The 20,585-nt window shown below is 48.5% G+C and overlaps 1 protein-coding gene across 3 annotated transcripts in view; it reads right to left on the reverse strand.

Moving 5' to 3' along the window:
• Positions 1-16,660: 16,660 nt before the first annotated feature.
• The window catches only part of LOC105703531 (locomotion-related protein Hikaru genki), a 28,573-nt gene continuing 24,648 nt past the window's right edge, over positions 16,661-20,585 (reverse strand). The window contains exons 9-10 of one of the 3 annotated variants that reach the window (XM_012431992.1): positions 17,677-17,766; positions 16,661-17,473 (exon numbers count right to left, since the gene is read on the reverse strand). In XM_012431992.1, the coding sequence (XP_012287415.1) occupies positions 17,448-17,473; positions 17,677-17,766 (116 nt within the window). In that variant the 3' untranslated portion in view covers positions 16,661-17,447. The other 2 variants (XM_012431991.2, XM_012431990.2) reach the window with 2 other exon arrangements.

Consider the following 20,585-nt stretch of genomic DNA (forward strand, 5'->3'; position numbering starts at 1 on the left):
AGATGGCACCGCTGGTCCTTTAGGGTATCGAGAATCTTGAATCCCCGGGATTTGGGCAGTTTTGCTTCGATTTCTCCACAGTTTGAGGTGGGAAACGCTTGTCGATACGACATGTACTCCCTGAAATGACGGATGAGCGATTTCACCTAAGTACTTTGCCCTTGGAAACTGAGAAATATCGGAAACCGAGCGTTGGAATAGGGAAACCTTCGTGATAGATGCGGCAAGCGATAAAAGCTTCGCAAAAGCCGGCGGGCTTTCAATCATAGGGTTAAGTCGCTTTAGGCGACTTTTCGACGCGTGTCGATAATTTACCAGCCCGGAAAATATTCCCCTCGACTGATAACCGATCCCTGATAACTGATGCGTTTAATTTCTCCCACTCGTCATTTGCCAGGAATTTATCATCCCTGCGCGGGATTTTCAAAATGGAGTAAAAACAGCCGAGGGGGTTTCTTTAAATCTTCGTACGACGTAAAATCGGAAAATATGGAGGAAATCCGCTCTTCTTGGTGTAATAAATTCGTCCAGCGACGAGAGAATTGCTTTTCTTCTTCATTTTTCCCCCTTACGGATGACTTTTAATTAAAACCGAGGAACCGATGCCAGCGCCGCGCGGCGGCGACTGCGCGACCTAACCTAACCTAACCTAACCTATCTTCTCCTTTCTCTTGTTTCGACCGTCCACGTCGAGTCGGATTCCATTAGAGTTAATCTCATCTTCCTCGGTGCTTCGTTTCCTGTCGTTCTTTCCGGCCCCTCTCACCTCCGCACTTTCTCTTTCACCTGCCTTATTTATTTATTATACCCGCCAGCTTGTTTATTTATTAAAACGGAAATATAATATCCTTTCCTTTTCATCCGCCAGCTTGTTAATTTCTTGAAACGGGAATACAATATCCGTTCTCTTCCATCCGCCTCTTCTTTGTTCGCTAACTTATGTGTAGGATGCTCGGTAGAGTTTCGCGCCAAGTACACATAAGGAAAAATGATTAAAAAATAATCGGAAATCGTGGTTTCTATCCGCAAACGTCGAATTCGTTGTCTGCAGTTAGGAGGACCTAGGTGCGTTATTTCTGGCGGAATCCTTGACGGGTCCAGGGTAACAATTTATGCAGAGCACGTTTCAATCTGTCCTACGGTGGGGGTATAAAACTGCCCCTGTATTTTCCGAAGGACCGGAAAGATCGAAAGTGGTACGTGAGCCATAATGTAGTGGACTTTGGGCCCCCGAGAGGACTTAAGAGACCAGGATAATCCAACGCTTCGTATGCATCGATGCGAGTCCGCATTTCCCCGGGGATGGAGGACCAATAGGTTAGGTTTCCGGTTCCTGGACGGACGATTCAGACGTCACTCTAATTCAGGATAACAGCCCCTCCGCAAATCTGGCCTCCCAGACATCTTTAAGAGGGTCTGGGAAATTTAATCGACCTCGGTAAAGTGAAATTCATCTGTACCCTTTTTGGGAGTAATGCCGCATGGATTACTCAGGTGGTAAGATAGATTGGCACGTCCCATTACCGACGTCTATACTTATGCCCAAGTCTTTTACAGTCTACGTTCAGAATTATTCGAACTGAAGGGTCCCATGTGTCTTTTAGGGGATAGGGATACCATTTTTTATTTTACGACCATCAGGTCACGTTTTGCGAAACGGCGATTTGTACAACTCTTTACTATTTATAAAACGTGCACTCCGCTATTTCATTGCCTATAGGAGAAGGGGGGATGCAAAACAGCTTGGGAACTTTGCTCGGGGAAAGTTTGGAGGCTCTTTTCGATCGGCGTTCATCGAGAACAAAGATGGCGGCCGTTAAGAGAGAAGCATCCGAGAAGTTGCGGGCAGAACGCTGCGGACTGCGGTGTCATAAAAAGGAAATAGTAAAAAAAAAAGAAATGCCGTCCTCCCCACGAAACTTGGCGGATCGCTTTCCAGGGCTCTTGGAGACCTTTTTCCCTCTTTTTCCCGCTTTTCTTTCCCTCCGGCTGAAGCGCACAAACCGAAACGAGGACACCCGACGCTCGTTACATTCTTCCTCATCTGGCTCATCCACAGGGAAGCTCGTTTCCCCGGAAGAGTTTCTCGCACGTCTACGTCTCCTCATAATCCGTTGTTTTAATTTTCTCAAATTCTCCTCGAGCGTGCTCTTTTCAGCCACATCCGACAATTCCCGCGTATCTCCACGTTGGAAAAAATATGGCGCCCAGGAAGGGTTTAGGGAGAAAGTGATCAGTAAGTCTGGGGTAAATTGCAGTTGCCAAGTGATGACTGACAACTAAGTGGCACCAGGGATCACTTCCCTGGTTCCTGGGCACCAGGTCGGACTAGGGCCGGAGTACTCACGCCTACATGTACCACTCAAAGAGGTTATGTCTACTCCAGACTCATCATCAATGCTCCGCGAGGGGAAACAGAGTCCAAGAGGGATCGCAATTGAATCCAAGGACCCAATTGCGAGAACTAATTATAAGAAGTAGAGTTAGAGTGGCACCGGAGAGGGCTTGAATCCGTTAAGTGCCGATTGCCGGATTTACGGCAACATCCACGGGAACATGCACTCGAAGGTGTTCACCAACACGCGAGGCATGTCCCTTTGTCTCCCACTCGAGCCATAATGAAATCATAATCCGTAGTTTCCGCGTGGCGGGGAATGTTGGAAGGAGCTTCTCGAGGCGACCGGGGGCACGGGGAGTTTCGGCGGAAAGTGCGGCAAACGCTGGTGTGGCCCATTCACCAATTGGCACACGCCAGGAACTAATTAGACGGCATATAGCGGCCCATATACCAGGCGGAGCTTGGTTGCCTCGAGAGGAATCAAGGAACCCTTGTCGGGCCCAATGTTTATGATCCCATCTAGGACCCTTCGTTCTCTAAGATGGTCAAGGATACTTGCCCATTATCCTAGAATCCAAGGTATCGACTTGTGGTGATGGTTGATCAATTAGCACCTCCTGGGAATGCATTAGACTGCTCATGAGCCAGGTGAAGCTTGGCTACTTTCACAAAAATCAAGGGATCCTTATCAGGCCCAACGCTGATGGTTCCATCTAGGACCCTTCGTACCCTGGCAATGGTTTGCCATTTTTTAGACATGCTAGTGTCATCATTGGTACATAGGCAACATGCCACGTTCCTGGAGTCGAGAAACAGTACCCTATTGTTTATCCACCTTACGGATGAAACGGGCAAAAAGTTTCGGACAAATCTCTACGTTCCGTAGACCACGCCAGGACTTTGCGGTTTTTCTGCTGGGTCCTCTTCAAAGGACTCCGAAGGCTCTATTGTGCACCACGGAAGGCAAAAGCTGCCTCGCGGAGTCTTCGCCGGTTTTTCCACCGCCCTTGTTTCCGGATGCGGTCCATCCGGAAGCGGATGGGACTTCGACACTGTTCCGGGGATGATGTCCCTCGTAAACGAAAACGTCCGTTTCCTCCCAACAGCGGGGGCGGTATGTTGTCCTCGCTTTACGACGCTGCGTTACCTTTCCGCGAACCCCGGGCTGTGATTTTAGGTTATTTCAGATTTTTCGAAACCCGCCCTACGGCTGCAATCCCTCTGCCCTGGTTATATCGAAACAGTGGCCGAGCAAGACCGTTAAAAATACTCATAAAACCCACCAACACATTGTCGCGCCTCCATTTGCACGCGGCTTGCAGCGTCCCAAACAAATTGACGCAAATATCGGCGCGCACCCTCTTCGAGGGGGGCAGGGATGGTTAAATATTTGCGAATCTCCAGCAGAGCTTGATTAGACGGCTTGTTGGTGGTCTGGGAACGAGAGAGGCGGAGATACGGACGGACGTGGAGGAGCAGGAACGAAAACTGCTCGGTGCTGGAGGGCATCCCCAGGAAGAGGGTGCGAGGTCCGGATCGAAGGGGAAGCTCGAAGTTAGGTCATCCGTGATATTATCCCCGTCCGGAGGGTTGGCAAAGGAACGATATTTCAGGCGGAGGTCGTCGATCAGGTATTTTATAGCGAGAGCGAATGTAATCGGAGCTATCATGTGCGGAAAAGTTTCCGCAGCTGCGGATAGATACGCCCGTGCACGAACAGCCTCCCTCGGCGAGCAGGTTGAAAATCGGACCCAAACCGGGGGACACCTAACCTCAATCCTCTTCGACCTAACGCGCTTCAGGGACCTCCTGGGCGGAAATGTAATCCATTTCGATAGCTGTGTTCCCTTCCCCATCGAACACGCGTCATGTATTCCAATTTTGGGGGGACAAGAGGAAAGGGAATAAGCTCATCCTGGTCGGAGTCGGCTCAGCCGAGCTTTCGGTTCGCTTTCGGTTGTTCGACCCCTGCAACTGCGGTCGCGAGTTAACCCTTCCTGCCCCGAGCTCGGTCCACGGGCACAGCTGGTGCTTAACAAGTGTCATGCGAATGAATTATGCGCAAACCAGCAAACTCGGTGCCTTGGGAAAGCCTCCTCCTAACTTCGTCTAAGGCATGTAATTATCCCGGATAATTGCGTTTGCGGACTCCGGTCTTCGGGTCATCTTCTTGCGGCCCCGGCGCCACAACTTCCGCCGATCGATCTTAACTTCGACCATCAAAGTGCCCGTTGGTCGAGACTTCAATCAAGAATCGCCTTTCCCTGGATAGGGCGCTCAAAGTTGTGGATCAGGTCCTGAACTAGAGATGAAACGGATCCTAGTGGGTGATGTACTTGACTGAAATCCGATGTTCATCATCGCACTTTGGGGTAGAGCTGTTCTCTGGTCGTTGGGGTTGATGATTCTTCCTAGGGCCTTCGTAATCACGTGCCGAAGTCCCAAATGATGAGGTATTTCGTCGTTCCGATATTCATAGACCCTTTCATGTCACGTTAATCCTACGCAAGTCGTGACAATACCTGGTCAATATTTACGGACTTGACCAGGGTCACCGGAATTTGGTCGTGGCTCTGGTCCGAATAAAGGACACCGTGCCCGATCAGTCGTAACGATCCAGGGCCCCTTCAGCAAACGCAACTGCGGCCGGCATGCGGAATTGTGCCGCTGCGGCCAACGGAGCTAGTTTACGTTAAATGCCCCAAGTTTCGAGTTCCTGCCGGAAGCTGGACCATGACACATCGTTGGCCAGCAAGCAGACTACTCTTTCAACCAACTCCTAGCTCGGCTCGTCCCTCTAGTCTGCTCTCTGCTCCACGCAACAATGTCCGGACCAAGTGGCAGAATCTGGGAGTTGGTCCAGCTCTGGTTCAATCTGATCCCTGACCCCCCCTAACTCGCGCGTTTCATCTCGAACTTGCCCAGGGTGCCGATGCAGCTTCCGGTTATCCGTTTAGGAACTTCCAAACACGCGATGTGTTTCACGAGAGGACTTTCTACGAACTGCCAACTAGGCAGCAATAGTGTTGCTGATGGTAGCTGGATGGGACAGCTATCGCGTTGACACCCGACATCAATTTCTCTATAGACATTTCTAGTTTCTCTTTTTTTATAAAAATTGAAATTTCACGGGGGTCAGGACCTTCCTTATAGCCGCCATATTCATGTAGTAAAGTTTGAAACGATTTGGTAAAATTGGATGTGTGGTTAATTTGAATAAAAGCTGGGCAGGTCGTCGGGGTACAGAAATTCAATTATCTGGATGCACGCCACCCCAAACGTGACAGTTCTAGAACAGGTCAGTTTAGATCTAAAATATCTGGTAATTATTTCCAAAATAATCACTTCACTTTGGAAATTTAAGGGGAGATATGGGTTAATCGATGGAAGCTGTTTAAGATGCTCAGCACTTCATCTAAGTTAAACTGGAATTAGCTGTACCAGCGGACAACTATTCGCAAGTACAATCTAAGGACACGTTCCAATGGACCCGAGATTAACTTAAAGGAACTTGGTGCCTTCCAGTGGTTCGCCTTTATGCAAACCGGTCAGCTGAGTTACTCTCCATCCCCTTTAAGGCCGTAATTCAGCACGTTTAACCGCCCTCGACCCTTCAGGCCAATAGACTTTAATTACTAAATTTAAATTAATAATCACCGAAGGTCAGGAGTTTTCTAATGCCGAGGGCACGTACCATAAAAAGACCCGCAACGGAGGAAACTGAAGAACGGTATAACAGGACCGCTACCTAACCTTAAAAGCGGCGCCCTAGAGGAGGCAAATTAGGGCGACAATTAGACCTGCGATTATCCGCAACCGAGACTCTTCGAAGCCAAAGGGAACTTCCTCTGAAGGAATGCAGAAGAAGGGCTTAAATCGCGGTGGAATTACGCGGTGCAAAGTGTCGAGAGGCCGCAAGGAGAAAGGAAAAAAAAATGGCGGCCCTACCCGGGCTTTGAGCCGAGAAGGAAACAGGTCGGGGGAGAGAAGAAAGAGAGAACGTCGAGGAAGGAACTCCAAGTCCTTGACTCTACTGTATGGAAGGAAAGGGAGGGAAATTTTCCCAAAAGGAACGATCAACGGCGAAGAAGAAGTAGAGACCACGATGGCGGCGATCGGAGGGCCCAAGAAGAACCTGAACGTGGAACTTCCCTACCCTCGATTCTCCCTCCATCCAAAATTCCATCTGATCATTTTTTACAACCTGGTTGATAAAGAGTTAATTAAGTTAAGTTTCTGCTGAGGCTAACTCGCTTGAGTGTCTCTAACAGAAAAGTTCCAGGACGCAGTTTGGAGCTGGACCTCTCAACGAGGTCCGCCGAAATGGCGACAAACGGCGAATAGTACTGCCGAGATTTGTGGCGGCCATTAGTGGCTGGCTGAGATTCTCAGTTGTATCGCCTTCGTGTGGAATCCTGCCCCGGGGGTCCATTTCTCACGCACCCTCTTCCTGGTTCCTCCCACTTCCCACGCACGCGAACACGTTCCGGTCTCTTCGGGCCAGTTCCGGATCCTTCTTCTTTCCACTTCCCTCACTCGGAATGAGGGAAACTCTCGGCACCATTAATCCTGGGAGCCCCGGGAGCCAGGAGACCCTTCTTCCCTTGGATGTTGTCACTTGCACGGCGGGGGCGAAGTGTATTTATTGAACGAGTGGATGGGTGAGGAAAAATTGCCGATAGGTAAAAGATTGTGCTGGCTGATCAGGATGTCCTCAGGCCTCTATTTATTTTGTTGTGTATATCACGGGGACGGCATCTCTTCGGCAGAAGTGCGGATCGATTCCACATTCCTCTCCTTGCCTCGTTAAAATTCAAATCTAATTAGCAATTCCCTCCTCCCGCAAAGGAACGGAAACGACGCCGTCCCCATGGTCATTTACTTTTCCTTTCCGTTTTCCAGCATCGACTTCTGCGGCCATTAGCAATTCCCTGGGTTTTGCCCAAGCCCTAATTTCCGCGACGCGTTTACACCGGGACAAGAACGTCCCGAGAGGGCGCGCTTACTCGAGACTTTGCCGCCAGAGGACGCCACAGGGCGGCGGACAAAGGCGGTTCACTCCTCTCCACTCTCTCTCTTTCGCTCCTCCTCGTCTATCGCACTCTCTCTCGGCCCTTCCGGCGTCGAGTGCGGGATTATTACCGGGTGGCGGCCTACTTGTAAACAAGTCTCTTGGTTCCACCCCCTGGCCATTGTCGGCCGGCGTAATTATATTAAACCGATCGCCCGAGCGGCGTCGCGACGCCGTTAACGGGAAGAGAGGAGGGAACCACCGAATATCGGCGCCGCTATTGTCTTCGAGGATGCTGTCCCTGATCGTTCCTGAGTCACCGCCGAATGCCTCCGCGGGGCACCGCCATTTTGATGGCCACGGTTTAGTTACTACTAATATCGAGTAGACGCGGTAGGAAGTGCTGGTTAGATGGTAGGTTGGGTGGTGGTGGTCTCTAACGTCATCTATGCGCCTAGTTAGACATGCAGCATCTTCCTGGACGCCTTAATCCATTTTCGGAATCGTTGCCGCAGTTGTGGAGTTTGATTTGTCCCTAACACACATTATATTTCCGGGTGTGGTAGTTCCAGTTCGGTACCGAATGGATTCTCCATCTTATCCTTGACGATTGGACGAGTACTTGGGATTAAAGGCGACAGTTCAGGCTGAATTGCTTTAAGAAGTCGTTTCGTCCTCCAGTCCACCACTTGTGTGGTTTTTTTCTAACAAGGCGACGCCATTGTCCTCCGACCCACCCTCTGGCGGCGACGCCGCGAGTGAGCGAGCCCTCTCGGGGACACTTCTTGCCCCGGTGTAAACGCGCCACGAAAGCGCAGCCACAGGAGGGTCGTTAACGGGAAACGGAAAATTAGGGTAGCTAATTTCCAGCGGCGACATTAACGCACCCTTGCCCCGGGAAGTCGTTCCCCAAGACGGAGGGTCTCCGTGCGGTTTCCGGCCGACCCTTTTCCCTCCCTGACGCCGGAAGAGCCCTCCTAATTGTTTACGGCTCTGAGAATAATTTCAGCCACACCGCTTTGACACTTGTGTGATCCCTCTTGACACACGTACACCTGGATCCCGCTCTATTTCGGCAAGGAGGTGGATAAGATCGGAGGTTATGTCACGACTAATGTGCGTTCCACTGAGACAGGAGAGGAACTCAATGTGACCATTGTGGGAGGTTCTACTGCCACGAGGAATGACGCCCAGGGAACGCTCTAGTCATTCCTGGGAATGTATCTCCTCTGAAAAAAATCCCAGCCACTCGCTCGAGAGTTCAATTTGAAGAGAACAACCTTCCCTTCCAATGTACTGTGGTTGCAGGTGTAAAAAAAATTCAGCTGGGCACCCCGAAAACCCCTTAAGGGGATATGAAAAAGTGGCGTCAAAGAGTCCTCCTCCATGAAGCTTTCCTCCAAGTGTCCAACGATGGTCCCCACACGACCCTAACTAACCAGAGGTTGTGTCCCATCACCAAGGACAATTAGGGCGGAAACCAGCGCCAATCCCAAAGAGAGGAAGGCCGCGAACTTCGAGCCGAACTTCCGGGGGTGGAACCAAGAGAACCACCTCCACCCGCTTCGAAGACTGACGTGGCAATCTTCTCCGGGGCTAATCCCAATCCGCAGGTGGAGAGAGAGCCTACAGGGCGGGTTCCGGAAGAGGTGTCTTATCGCGCACTCAGCTCCTCAAAACCCCCAGCGGACAGGAAGTAACCCCCCAACCTCCACCCATTCCCATGGTAATCCCCCGGTCCCCCGGGGGTGGAACCGCGGAATTACCAGACTGATTACACACATTCGCTCCAGCTCTCGAGCCAATCGATGGCCCTCGATCGATAGGCCTTCCTCTGGGAAAGGGAGGGGGTCTATCGACGAATCGACTTCGACTTCGAGATTAGCGGCGGACGTGGAAGGATTAAGGGCTGAGCGAAGCCGAAGGGGTTAATGGGGTTTTACGTCGGACGAAAAGTAGGGCTTCCGAGCTTTATCACCGTTTCGTGTCGCGGACTGCATTAGGGGACATTGCCCCCCTCCCCCCCTGTCCTGACTGAATTTTCCGAATTTACAAGGAAGGGAGCTGATGACTTCCGAAGGCGACTTGGAGCTTGAAATTATTCGGGGCACCCTGTTTGGAGAAATGTTTTGTCAATATTTTGACGCTTTATGTATATGTATTAACCCTTTCATATCGCCTTAATGGCCGCGGGATTAGCGTTTCGTATTTCATCGGGGAAATTGCACTTCATTCGTCTCACCTCTGCGCGCAGTCCTGATGGAATAATTAATTGCACCCCGAACACCCGTCCTAGCGCCTCCGGGTGTCCTTCTCCCGCCCATGGCCCCCAGGCGACGCCGCTTAACTGGGTCAGCTGGCTTAACAACTTTTTAACGTAGCTCCAGAAATTAAACTTCGCTTTACGAGGCCGTTCCCGCTTGTTTGCGCATAATAGGATTATTATAGCCCGCCATCTCCGGCGCTTCATCAGCGTTAAGCCCAACCGGGGGCCTTCTGCCGGCGGCTACGCCACTGCCCGTTTTTCCCCCACTCTTCTCGACTACGTTAAGGCGATGTGAAAGAGTTCTCATTCATGAAACTTCTCCCCAAACTGGGTGTATCGTTTTAAACCTTGCAACGTGAATATAGAGGCCATGAGGGAGGTCCTGAAATTCTTGAAAAATTTTTCCATTGGTAGTTTTACGATTTGTTATGAAAAATGAAATTTCACGAGGGTCAGAACCTTCCTTACAGCCTCCACATTCACGTTGTAAGGCTTGAAATTATTCCCATTAAGAAATTCTTTCCTTAAATATTGGGGGGGAATGCAAATCTCGCCGATGGAAACGGAAGTGCATTTAGGTGGGCGCGTCGATGTTTAAAGATTTTAATCGGGGAAATAAATTCCAAGGTTACTTCCGCGCCGTTCTCCGTATATCCCCCGGCGAATTAAATATCCCCACAGTACTTTAAATTCCCTTCCCCCAGGAGGGAGACCACCCTTGGAGTTCGCCCTCCATTTTCGCCTTTCAAGGGAACAGACCAGCTTAGGCCCTTAACACGTCCCCCGAAGAGTTTTTCATTCTTTCCCCCGAAATATTCATACCTTGCCTCCTAAATCCTATCTAGGAGACAAGTCTATAAATTTAGGAAATTCTTCCCAATTATTTCCTCTCTTCCACTTGGTCCTTTCTCCCGGGATATCCTTTTTTACGCGTTTATATCTCAAAATCTATAGTTTAATATTCCCCGTTAACAATTATATACTAAGCCGGGACGATATGCACTTTTCTAGCAAACTACCAGCGCGATTGTTTACACCGGGAGTTTGATAAAAGCCCACTAAAAAGTACGAGTATAAATAATTTTTATTAACTAGAGCAGGGATGTGGATCGTTTACCCTAAAAGTTCCATAAAATCACGATTGATATGTACAATACGTGTAAATCACTCTAATACGCGTACCGAGGGTAAACCGCCGGTGTAAACGAAGTCTAAGACGTCTGCATCGATTTTCTCGCCGTCGGCTCCGAGTGAGTCCCGGAAAATGGCGGCACCACATTAGAGCCTCCTTCCCCGGCCGGAAACTGGAGTACCAAGGGAAGTGGAGAGAAGGTCTCCACCTCGATTCGCTTATAATGAACTTCCGGAAGAATGCCGCGCCCTTAAGGCTCCCTCGCCATTCCCGGAAACTCCCCGGGAGAGGTTAGCTCCGAAACAATTAACGCTGGGCCTCGCTGGAACTTTCCGCGTCTTCCGGATGTTGGTTTCATCCTCCCTCGCGCTTTCCGGCCCGATCTCTCGAATAATGCATCCTCGAAAAGTTGGGTTGCCTTTATTAAGGGGGGCCGAGACTCTATAGACGTTATGCAGTCGGCAGTATTAAGGAGAAGATGGCGCCACCGTATAAAATGCTCATCCCTGAATAGAAATGAGGACGCGGAATATTGCTCGCCTTCAAAGGAGATTTAATAACGCGGTTCATCGCGATTCTCTTATTGACATAAAATGCCCGCCTGGATTATAAACGCTGAAGACGTTAAACTGTTTTCCGGACATTGCGGCTCCAAGTTCCTCGGGGAAAAAGACTTGTCTACAAAAAAAAATGTTCCAAAGATGTCGCCAATTTTTCGTCAATTCGCAACGATGTCGCGCTTCATGGCACAGCCCGACAAGGATTTTTAAAAACCCCTGCCACTAAAACGGTTAAGGGACTGCGTGGCTCGGGTAGCTCATCCGGAATCTCCGTTACGCAGGTAGAAAAAAAAATGACAAGGCCCTGGTTTGACATTGGCTTGTTATTCCCCACGTGGGATGATGTTTCCAACCGAAGCGCTACTATACCTAACCCATATACTTAATCACCTGAGTTGGGTTTCTTTCCATTAACAGCGCATGGAAATGCGTCTGCGGGACTTCTGCCTTTTTCGCCGTTTGGGCGCCGCTACATAGCTTACCGCGGCACACCTCGCTTGCGGGAAACCTCATCGGCGCCACGCCGCAGCCGCTTGCGTTACCCCTGATAGCATGCGCCTGGTTGCATGTGTCCTGGCGTTGCGCGGTGCACGTCGGGTTGCCCTAGCCCTGGCGTCGGGCACTTGGCTCGTCACGCATATTTATACCAAGTGTATTCCAACGATCTTCCATGTAGCTCATCGATTTTATTGATTTTGGATATTATTCTACGCGAAGGAACTCGGCATGGGCCAAAAAGTTAGGTTACAGCCTGCTGCGCGTTACTTCTAGGGGAAAATAGGGATAAAAGAGAGTAAAGGGAGGAAGAGAGGAGGAAAGAGAGAATTACCGCGCCAGATAGCCGAGTGAGTTGCAAAAACTAGAGACGGAAGGTGCCGCGGGAAATAATGATTCGCCCCGGCCTTCCTTCTTCCTTCCCCTATTTTTTTTTTTTCTTTTTCCCCATTTCCGGCGACTCCCTCCACTCCGTGTTCCCCTACGGTCCGGATCGCCCCGACAAGAACTTACCGACAAGCGTCTATTAGTTTTTACGAGAACCAGTTCCCTGGACTATGTCGGACGGTTCCAGGGGATCCCTGGGAACCGGAAGTGCTCCGAGCACTTGCCCTATCACCTGTCCTTTGGAAAATCGCTCATTTCCCGTCCTAGTTATCCAAGATGGCGGCCGATGGGTGCATTGCGGAGGCACTTGGAAACTCCGGAAAGCCACCAGGTTACCAGGATCCGGAGAACACCCCTCAGGGGGTCGTTCTTCCTGGGTGCTAATTGTACCGCGGTATACCCAACCCCGAGGTTAACTTTTCAAGAAGAACCGGCGACCCTTAAAGATGCAGCATCCTTCCGGAAGTTCCTTATAAGAGTCCCCTATTAAATACACTAGTTCCTGGTCCCACCCTCACCGAGAGAAGACAATCTGACAAACTGGACCGCTAAAGCAATCTATGGTATGTAGAATTTACCTACATATTCCACCTGGGAATTAATTTCCTTGCTGAAATGTGGGTTTTCGCTTTCAGGGTACTTGGAAATCTCTAATTCTATTCCGTAAGTGGCATGCGGAATTTGGGGAAATCCCAGGTCCTGTGTAAGTGGGGCCTAAAGTCACGCAAGGTCAGTCGTGATGCAGGGACGCCTCCGCCAGACGGCGCGCCAGTCGAAGCGGATTATGTGGGCGCCAGCAGACACGGAGAACCCCCTGTCTCCTCTTATTGTTCCCACTGAGCATCGTGCGAACCGGCACACGTGTTTTCCCATATGCTCTCGCTTGTCCGCATCCAGAGAAATATTCTGCCGAATAAAGAGTCGCCATGCGCCGCCATTGTCAACACGTGAATAGGTGGCGTTCTCCGTTTAGAGGTTCACCAGTCGATTCGTGTAAAAGGTACGTAGTGATTCATTGTTAAAGCATCATTTCATTGTTAAAGCATCATTTCATTGTTAAAGCATGATTTTTATTATTATTAATTAAGATGAATTTTTTTTATTATCACCTCTTTAACGGGTGAGGTTCAGTAATGAATTCTCTTATTTATCAATTCCAAGGTCTGTGAAAGAAGCTCAGGATTAATCCCCTTCGCCTTTGGCAGACTCGCGACGCGTTTGATTTAATTAATCCGAGAGGATCCGACCTGTCCTAATTAAGCCTTTGAATGGTCTATTCAGCTTCGGGAGGGATTTCGTAGAGAAACGAAATACAGAAACTGATTGGCTCTTCTGCTCCTTTCAAGGACATGGGAATATCCTGCTGGAGACTTTTAGTGGCGTGCCTAGGGTTAGGAAGATCCCTTATATACAGGATATGTACACGTATATACGGGATATATAGTGGAACCTGGTACCCGACGTGCCGCTACGTACGATTTACGATACCTCAGTTGTGCTTTTTAGTACTCCACCTACCATTACCTAGGATTTAGGACAACTTACTTCAACCTTTAAGTATCCTGGCTCAGAACTAAGGGTTTCTAATTGAAGCGAATCAGGGGAATTGGCTCGCCCTTTAGTTTTATTAAGGCGATGAGAAAGGGGCCTCCACGTGGCGTCGTTTATAATACCTATCTCCGAACTGAGTATACCAAATCCTTTCAAACTTGACAATATAAACACAGAGGGTACAAGAAAGGTCCTGACACCCTTGAGATTTCAATTTCTTAAAAATTTGTTCATAGGTATTTTTACAATTTGTTATAAAAAATGTAATTTCATGACGGTCATCCCCTTAAAGCTTAGTAGCCAAAGGGTTAAGTTAGGAACATCATTTCCATCAGCAATGAGCACCAGCCCTTGAAAAGGATAAAAGGTTCCCCTATCGCGGTTTCGGTCCCCTAGGCAAGAACCATAACAATCCCTAAAGACCGAAGGGAACGTGGGGACAAAAAACCCTAGCGGTCATTCATCCGGACCCTGACCTACCCTCCAAGCCCGCTTGAACTCAGAGGTCTAGGACGGGTCTAAGAGACTCCCTCGTCCGCGAGAAGTGGATGAACCTCAGGATGATGAGACGACTGTTCCCCATTCCCCAAGTTTGGACCCCAACGAAACCCAATCCACTCCCTAGGAGGTTAGGGTGGAGGTCCGGGGAAGAGATAGGATTCGAATAGGCTAACTGGGATGAGATGGAAAGGGGGAAACGACTGGAGGACATCGGGAGAGGTGGAGGTCCTGGTCTCGCTCATGCATCCCAACCAGCTCATCATCTTCCGACAAATGTATTCAAATATATTTACCCCGCTTTAATAATGCCGGTCGCCATTGTGCGGCGTAACACCCTCAAGTACCAGCTCATAACTCGAGGCAATACCAACGATGCTCCCTCCACCCTGGAATGCCGTCTCGACCTTCCACCCCTCTGGTGCTCCCGGGGGAACGTGCAGTGCCTTCGGGAACTCCCGACAACCTCTCGACCAGCCTCCCCATTATCGAAGGGGGGTTTTATTACTACGGTTTATGCAACTCCTGGAGGTCGCTCGTCTCTCCCTTTCCTCGTGTCTGACTCTGCTTGAGAGGAACCCGAAACGAGGGATGCAATTTGAGCTTAATCGGACAAGACCCTGGGCCCTTGAAGATGGTAAAAATCAATTTCATTTGTTTATCTTGCAAACTACTCATTATATGCAAAAAGCCTTTATACAAAAGTTGTAGATCTACTAAAAATGTGCATTTTATTTCCCATAAATTTTTCTTCTATGTCTGACTGTTTCCGAGAAAAACTCGAGGAAGCACGTCACGAGACAGGTATCTCGCGAAGACTTGACTCTTTGTTACGATAGTTTATGCATCTCTGGAGGTGAGGCGAATCTAGTCCCATCCACTCGTCTCGCCGGCAGAAAGAACTCAAAGAGCGGGGAAAGGGTGATGGAGATGGAAATGGAAATGCAAGCAGTGAGTGTCATCACCTAGAAACGCAGATGGCGTCTCTCCTTTTGCCCCTCTTCTTGCACTCCACCCTCTTTCACCAATATTTGTCACTTCGCCGACTCCGTATGTCAACAGTTCCCTAATTTCGACACATTCCCTGGAATAAAATCAAACCCTCATCGAAAAAGGTGGAACCTCATAAACACTCCAAGGTTAATCCTTTAATCCTTTGGCTAAAGGTGCCCGGGCGGGTACGAGAGGGTACGAGAGGGTACGAGAGGGTACGCGCTGATTAATTAAAAAAAAATACCTGGCAGGTAATTCGCGTATCGGTGCCATCTTTAGGGGATCTAAACATTATCTAAAAGTTATATTAATGTCACTTAACCGTGTCTTGTGGATTGTTACAGTCGAAGAGGGATGCCTCACGGAGTTTCCAGAGAGGAGCAGAGGGAATCCTTACCTTGGACTCTACATGGAGCACCCAGGAGGTGGCCGGATACTCCACGAGGTCTCAACCTGAAGAAACGAGAGAAGGAGCTGACGACAAGACCGGACAATTTGTTAATATTCTTTTAAACTAGTTCTAGAATGTATGTATTTGCGGTACCTGAGGTACAATAAACTGTAAAATAATTATTGCAATAAAGGAACTTATTTCACGATAACAATGTGTATATTTAATTAGACGAGCGTGTCTAGCGAACCCTCTAATCACCTATTCCTGATCTAAGTTTTGTGCCACCTCCTCGGTTGTCCTATGATCCTGTTAGAAATCGAAAATTTCAACCCTCTAATCACCTATTCCTGATCCAAGTTTTGTGCCACCTCCTCGGTTGTCCTATGATCCTGTTAGAAATCGAAAATTTCAACCCCTAAAATTTATGCCCGGGAGAAACTCCGTGCCACCTCCTCGGTTATCCTATGTTCCTGTTACAAATCGAAAATTTCAACCCCTAAAATTTATGCCCGGGAGAAGACCGTGCCACCTCCTCGGTTATCCTATGTTCCTGTTACAAATCGCCAGTGATGGATCAGGATCATAGGACAACCAAGGAGGTGGCACGGTCTTCTCCCGGGCATAAATTTTAGGGGTTGAAATTTTCGATTTCTAACAGGATCACAGGACAACCGAGGAGGTGGCGCGGTCTTCTCCCGGGCATAAATTTTAGGGGTTGAAATTTTCGATTTCTAACAGGATCACAGGACAACCGAGGAGGTGGCACGGTCTTCTCCCGGGCATAAATTTTAGGGGTTGAAATTTTCGATTTCTAACAGGATCACAGGACAACCGAGGAGGTGGCACCGAATTTTGTGCCTTAGATCTACGAGTGATGTTCAAGGATTAGGAATAGGCTATTAGAGGGTTCGCTAGACATACTCGTCTAATTAAACGTACTCATTGTGATTGTTCAATAAATTCCTTTATTACATTAATTATTTTACAGTTTATTATACATCAGGCACAACAGGTACATAAGTTCTAGGGCTCGTTTTTAAGTTACGTTTGCATTACCACTACCAGGCTGCGCCATGTACACGAGGAAGTCGTTCATGACTGCCATTGCACCTCTGAAAATGTTATTTCAGAGTTAGAATCGATAATTACTGCCATGGTATCGATTCAGGTCGTGATTTATTAAGATATGACCGCACTTAGAGATATGCACTGTGCGTGGAGGGTGGCCAGTCATAATGATTGATCGATTGATTGCGCAGTGTCCATCCATCATCCAGTGGATGTGCATCTTCCATTTCAATTCCGGACTGTATAGAGTAAAGGGGCGCCCACGCAGAGAATAGAAGATGATCCAGAAAGAAATCCATGCGAATCCCCCCCAGGAAACGTAAGATCCATCCTTAAACCCCACTCCGAACATAACCTAACTCTCACCGACCAGAACATTACAATATTTCGTTCGAGTATACATTAACAACACCTTAAACATCGAAAATCAACGAGGTGAGTATCCTGCACTCTGTCCGAAGGGTGTGTTAAATCTAACCTAAAAAGCCATGGTATAAGGCACCGTTAAAAAGAAATTCATGCACCCTTAGTGCATAAGGCTGCAGTGAAATTACAAATTTGATGTCTTAACAGTGAATTAGCATACATTTATTATAAAATTGTAAGTATAATTACCATTTACGTTGCACATTCGGTGGGTCGTGGAATCCAACCATGGCCGGAGGGTAATTAAATTACGATACAGCACCAGCCCGAAATTTGGAACGACAGAGAAGCAGCTTAAGCTTCGTTAGGTGTGTTTTACATCCTCCTGTTACATATTTCCCATGGCAGCGACATCTGTCGGTCGATGCTGCATTTAATCATATGTAACACTTCGTCGCGGTGTAAATCCACCCTAACGATCGATAAGCCCCACCAGAGCCGCCCATCGGGATTATTAGTTAGTTCATGGCGTATATATCCTTTTATTAAATCCTAATTCCCATACTAAACTTTCCAACAATTAAGTGGAACTCCTGGTAAATAAGAAAGTGACTTACTTAAATCGAGTAGTCGTAGACGGTTGCCCCTCCACCTTGGCGTACGATCAAACCCTTGGCCAGACATACCGTTTCTAACCTCACTTTCCGCTGAAATTGAGGAAAACGACGGGATGAGTGAAAGAGCCATGATTTCTTAAAGAATAAAGAGTACCTTTATTATACCTACATCGATATGAAAGGAAACGCTTTCTAAATACGTACGCATCTCTTAAGTGACGGGTTACGTTCGTCTAGTCGGGCTAAACCTAGGACTAACCTAAATCGCTTCTACTAACCTAAAACCCCGTCCGTCTAGCTCCGCCGTGAGGGCAGCCCGACGGGGGCGGCTAACTTAATTTATACAAACTAACGCCACACCGGAATTATATTTACACGACGGACTGAATTAATCTTTCCACGGATAAACACGACGGCAGCGCCGCCACGGACGAGGCGGCGCCGCCCCGAACCACGTCCACGACAAACAGAAGACAGAGGAAAGATCTCGCAGGATCTGATCAACGCTAAATTTACACCGGTCACTTGACACCAAGTATATTAAAGCCGCGGTTTTATTAAACTGTCAGTGTAAACAATGATATCCCAAGAAGGGATGATTGGTGGTCTTCTAATGTACCGTGTCAAGGCGATATACGGTCGTTTACAGTGACGGTTTAATAAATCCTCGGGTTTAATACCCGTGCCGAGTGATTCCAAGACGTCTCATTTGAAAAGGGTATCTATTAAAGAAGTGTTAACGATGTAACGTTGTTGCGACACCTGCCAAGGGTTCTCTCGGGGGTTTCCACACGTCGTGGAAGTCTTGGCAACGTTTACGCAACCCTCGGCGAGATGTCGCGACGTTACATTGGCAGAAGTTCCATAAACCAATTGGTTCCCATCACTTCTCCGAGTCCTCGAGTGCATACTTAATTGCGTCACGTAATCCCAGGGAAAATGACGTCGGATCGAGGATTTCGTTACGCGATGGGATCCTAGGGAAATTTCACTAGAAAAGTAGTCATTCTCATGGAAATAAAGCCAAGCGAACGAAGATATTCGACCATACGGCCGCGGTTTACATAGAGCCGGGTTTTCAAATCTGGCTGCGACGCGCATAACCTCCAATTTTACACAAGGGACGCCATTAAAAATTTTCACGGCACTGCGATAGCTTTGCAACTTTCATTCCCAAATATAGGTCCTCCATGTTATATCCGAGTCTCGTCCGCGACATATGTTAGGTTAGTTCCCGCAAAGTGATGTGCGGCCGAAATGGCGCCACCATCGCCACCTCCGCCATCCATTTCCCTATTCCCCTAGCCATGGCACCCTGCCCGATAAATCAGATTCCCTAGCCAACATATCGGTGATTTTTCTTTTTTCTTTCCTCGGACCTCCTCGCCCACTTGGGTTTCCATCTCTTCCATGGACTCGCCAGTGATCAAACCTTCTTCACCCTATACGTCCACTATACGTATACCATACGTATACGTCCATCAGACACAGTCCTTTAAGGTACAGTTTCTCGCGTCCAAGTATCTCTCTTGTAAATAACCTCAAAGTGGTCACTTGTAGGCACGAACTCGACGCGAGTTCGCGAACTACTTCGGCGTAATCCTCGATTAGTGCTGGGCCCTTAAGGCGGCACGAAAGTGGCGGGACCAATCGTGCGCGACACTTTTCTCTTAACAGGACGTACCGAATGATCCCAAACTGCAGAATATGAACATAGAGGCTACAAGGAAGGTACCGACGCCCATGAAATTTCAATGTTCATGGGAAATTTGGAAAATCTCTAAGGAGAAATTTTTTTCTGATCCTTCCAGGACCTTCCTTATACCCTCTATGTTTCTATTGTGAGGCTCGAAACGACTCGGTGCGTCCAGGTCGGAGGAAAGTCACGTAAACAAAGCGCTAAAGCCAATTTCATATCACCTTAAGGTAGGTCAAGTCAGCACGACATGCCAGGGATTTATCACACGTCCTTGTAGGATCGACAAGGGGGCGGTGGGGCACTCCACATCCCGTTTTCTCGGCAGGTGGGTTTTTTCACCGGCTCCAGAGGGGTCACGTACCCTGGGGAACAGGTCACCTGGATGTTGTCACCTGGCTTGTACCAAAATTTAAGGGGCGCTATTCTTCCGTGGGGCGGATCACCTGGATAGGGACACCTGACTTCACCTGCAACCCATTAAAAAAACGGCATAAACGAGGAGGCACTATTAAGGGGATCTGGAACTGCCGTCAGATACCTCGTCCATGAAACTTTTCTCCTAACTAGATCTGCGGAATCGTTCCAAACTTCACAATATGAACACAGAGGCCATAGGGAAGGTCCCGACACTCATGAAATCCCAACGCTCATACGGAATCTTGAAAATATCCGCAAAGAAGTTTTTTCGTAACCTCTATCTTTATATCGTGAAGTGCGTACAGTTCGGAGGAAGGTTTCATTAATTGGTGCCGCTTTCATATCACCTTAAGGATTTTAATTAATAGTAAAATGTCGGTGCAACGGCGTTAAAGTGAGGTTAAAGTGGGAAGCATTGTCATTTCCGAGGCAGCGACGAAACGTAGGCACTGGGACTCCCTTAATCCACGGGAAGAGCTAGACTGCGTAGACGAGATTCATGTTGATGCGGTAACTTTCTGGAGTTTCAGATAAAGTGCCCAAAATGGATGGCGCCGTTAATAAAGGACCCCAGGAAAAGGGTTAATAAATAACGGTTTGTCGCTGATAAAATTAGACAAGATGGAGCGACGCGACAGACCCGTCGTTGGTATTACTCATTAATTCGTCACCTCGACAGTCTGGGGTCTCCTCGGCGTCTTCCTGATATTACGGGGAAGTTTTAACGATCGTCCAGGAGGAGGTGCGTCCTCGAGGCCGCCATTGACGATCCGTTAAACTTGGGGAACAGCGA

The sequence above is a fragment of the Orussus abietinus genome, unplaced genomic scaffold, assembly GCF_000612105.2.
Source record: "Orussus abietinus isolate OABI.00-Male unplaced genomic scaffold, Oabi_2.0 scaffold78, whole genome shotgun sequence".
NCBI classification, from domain to species: Eukaryota; Metazoa; Arthropoda; class Insecta; order Hymenoptera; family Orussidae; genus Orussus; species Orussus abietinus.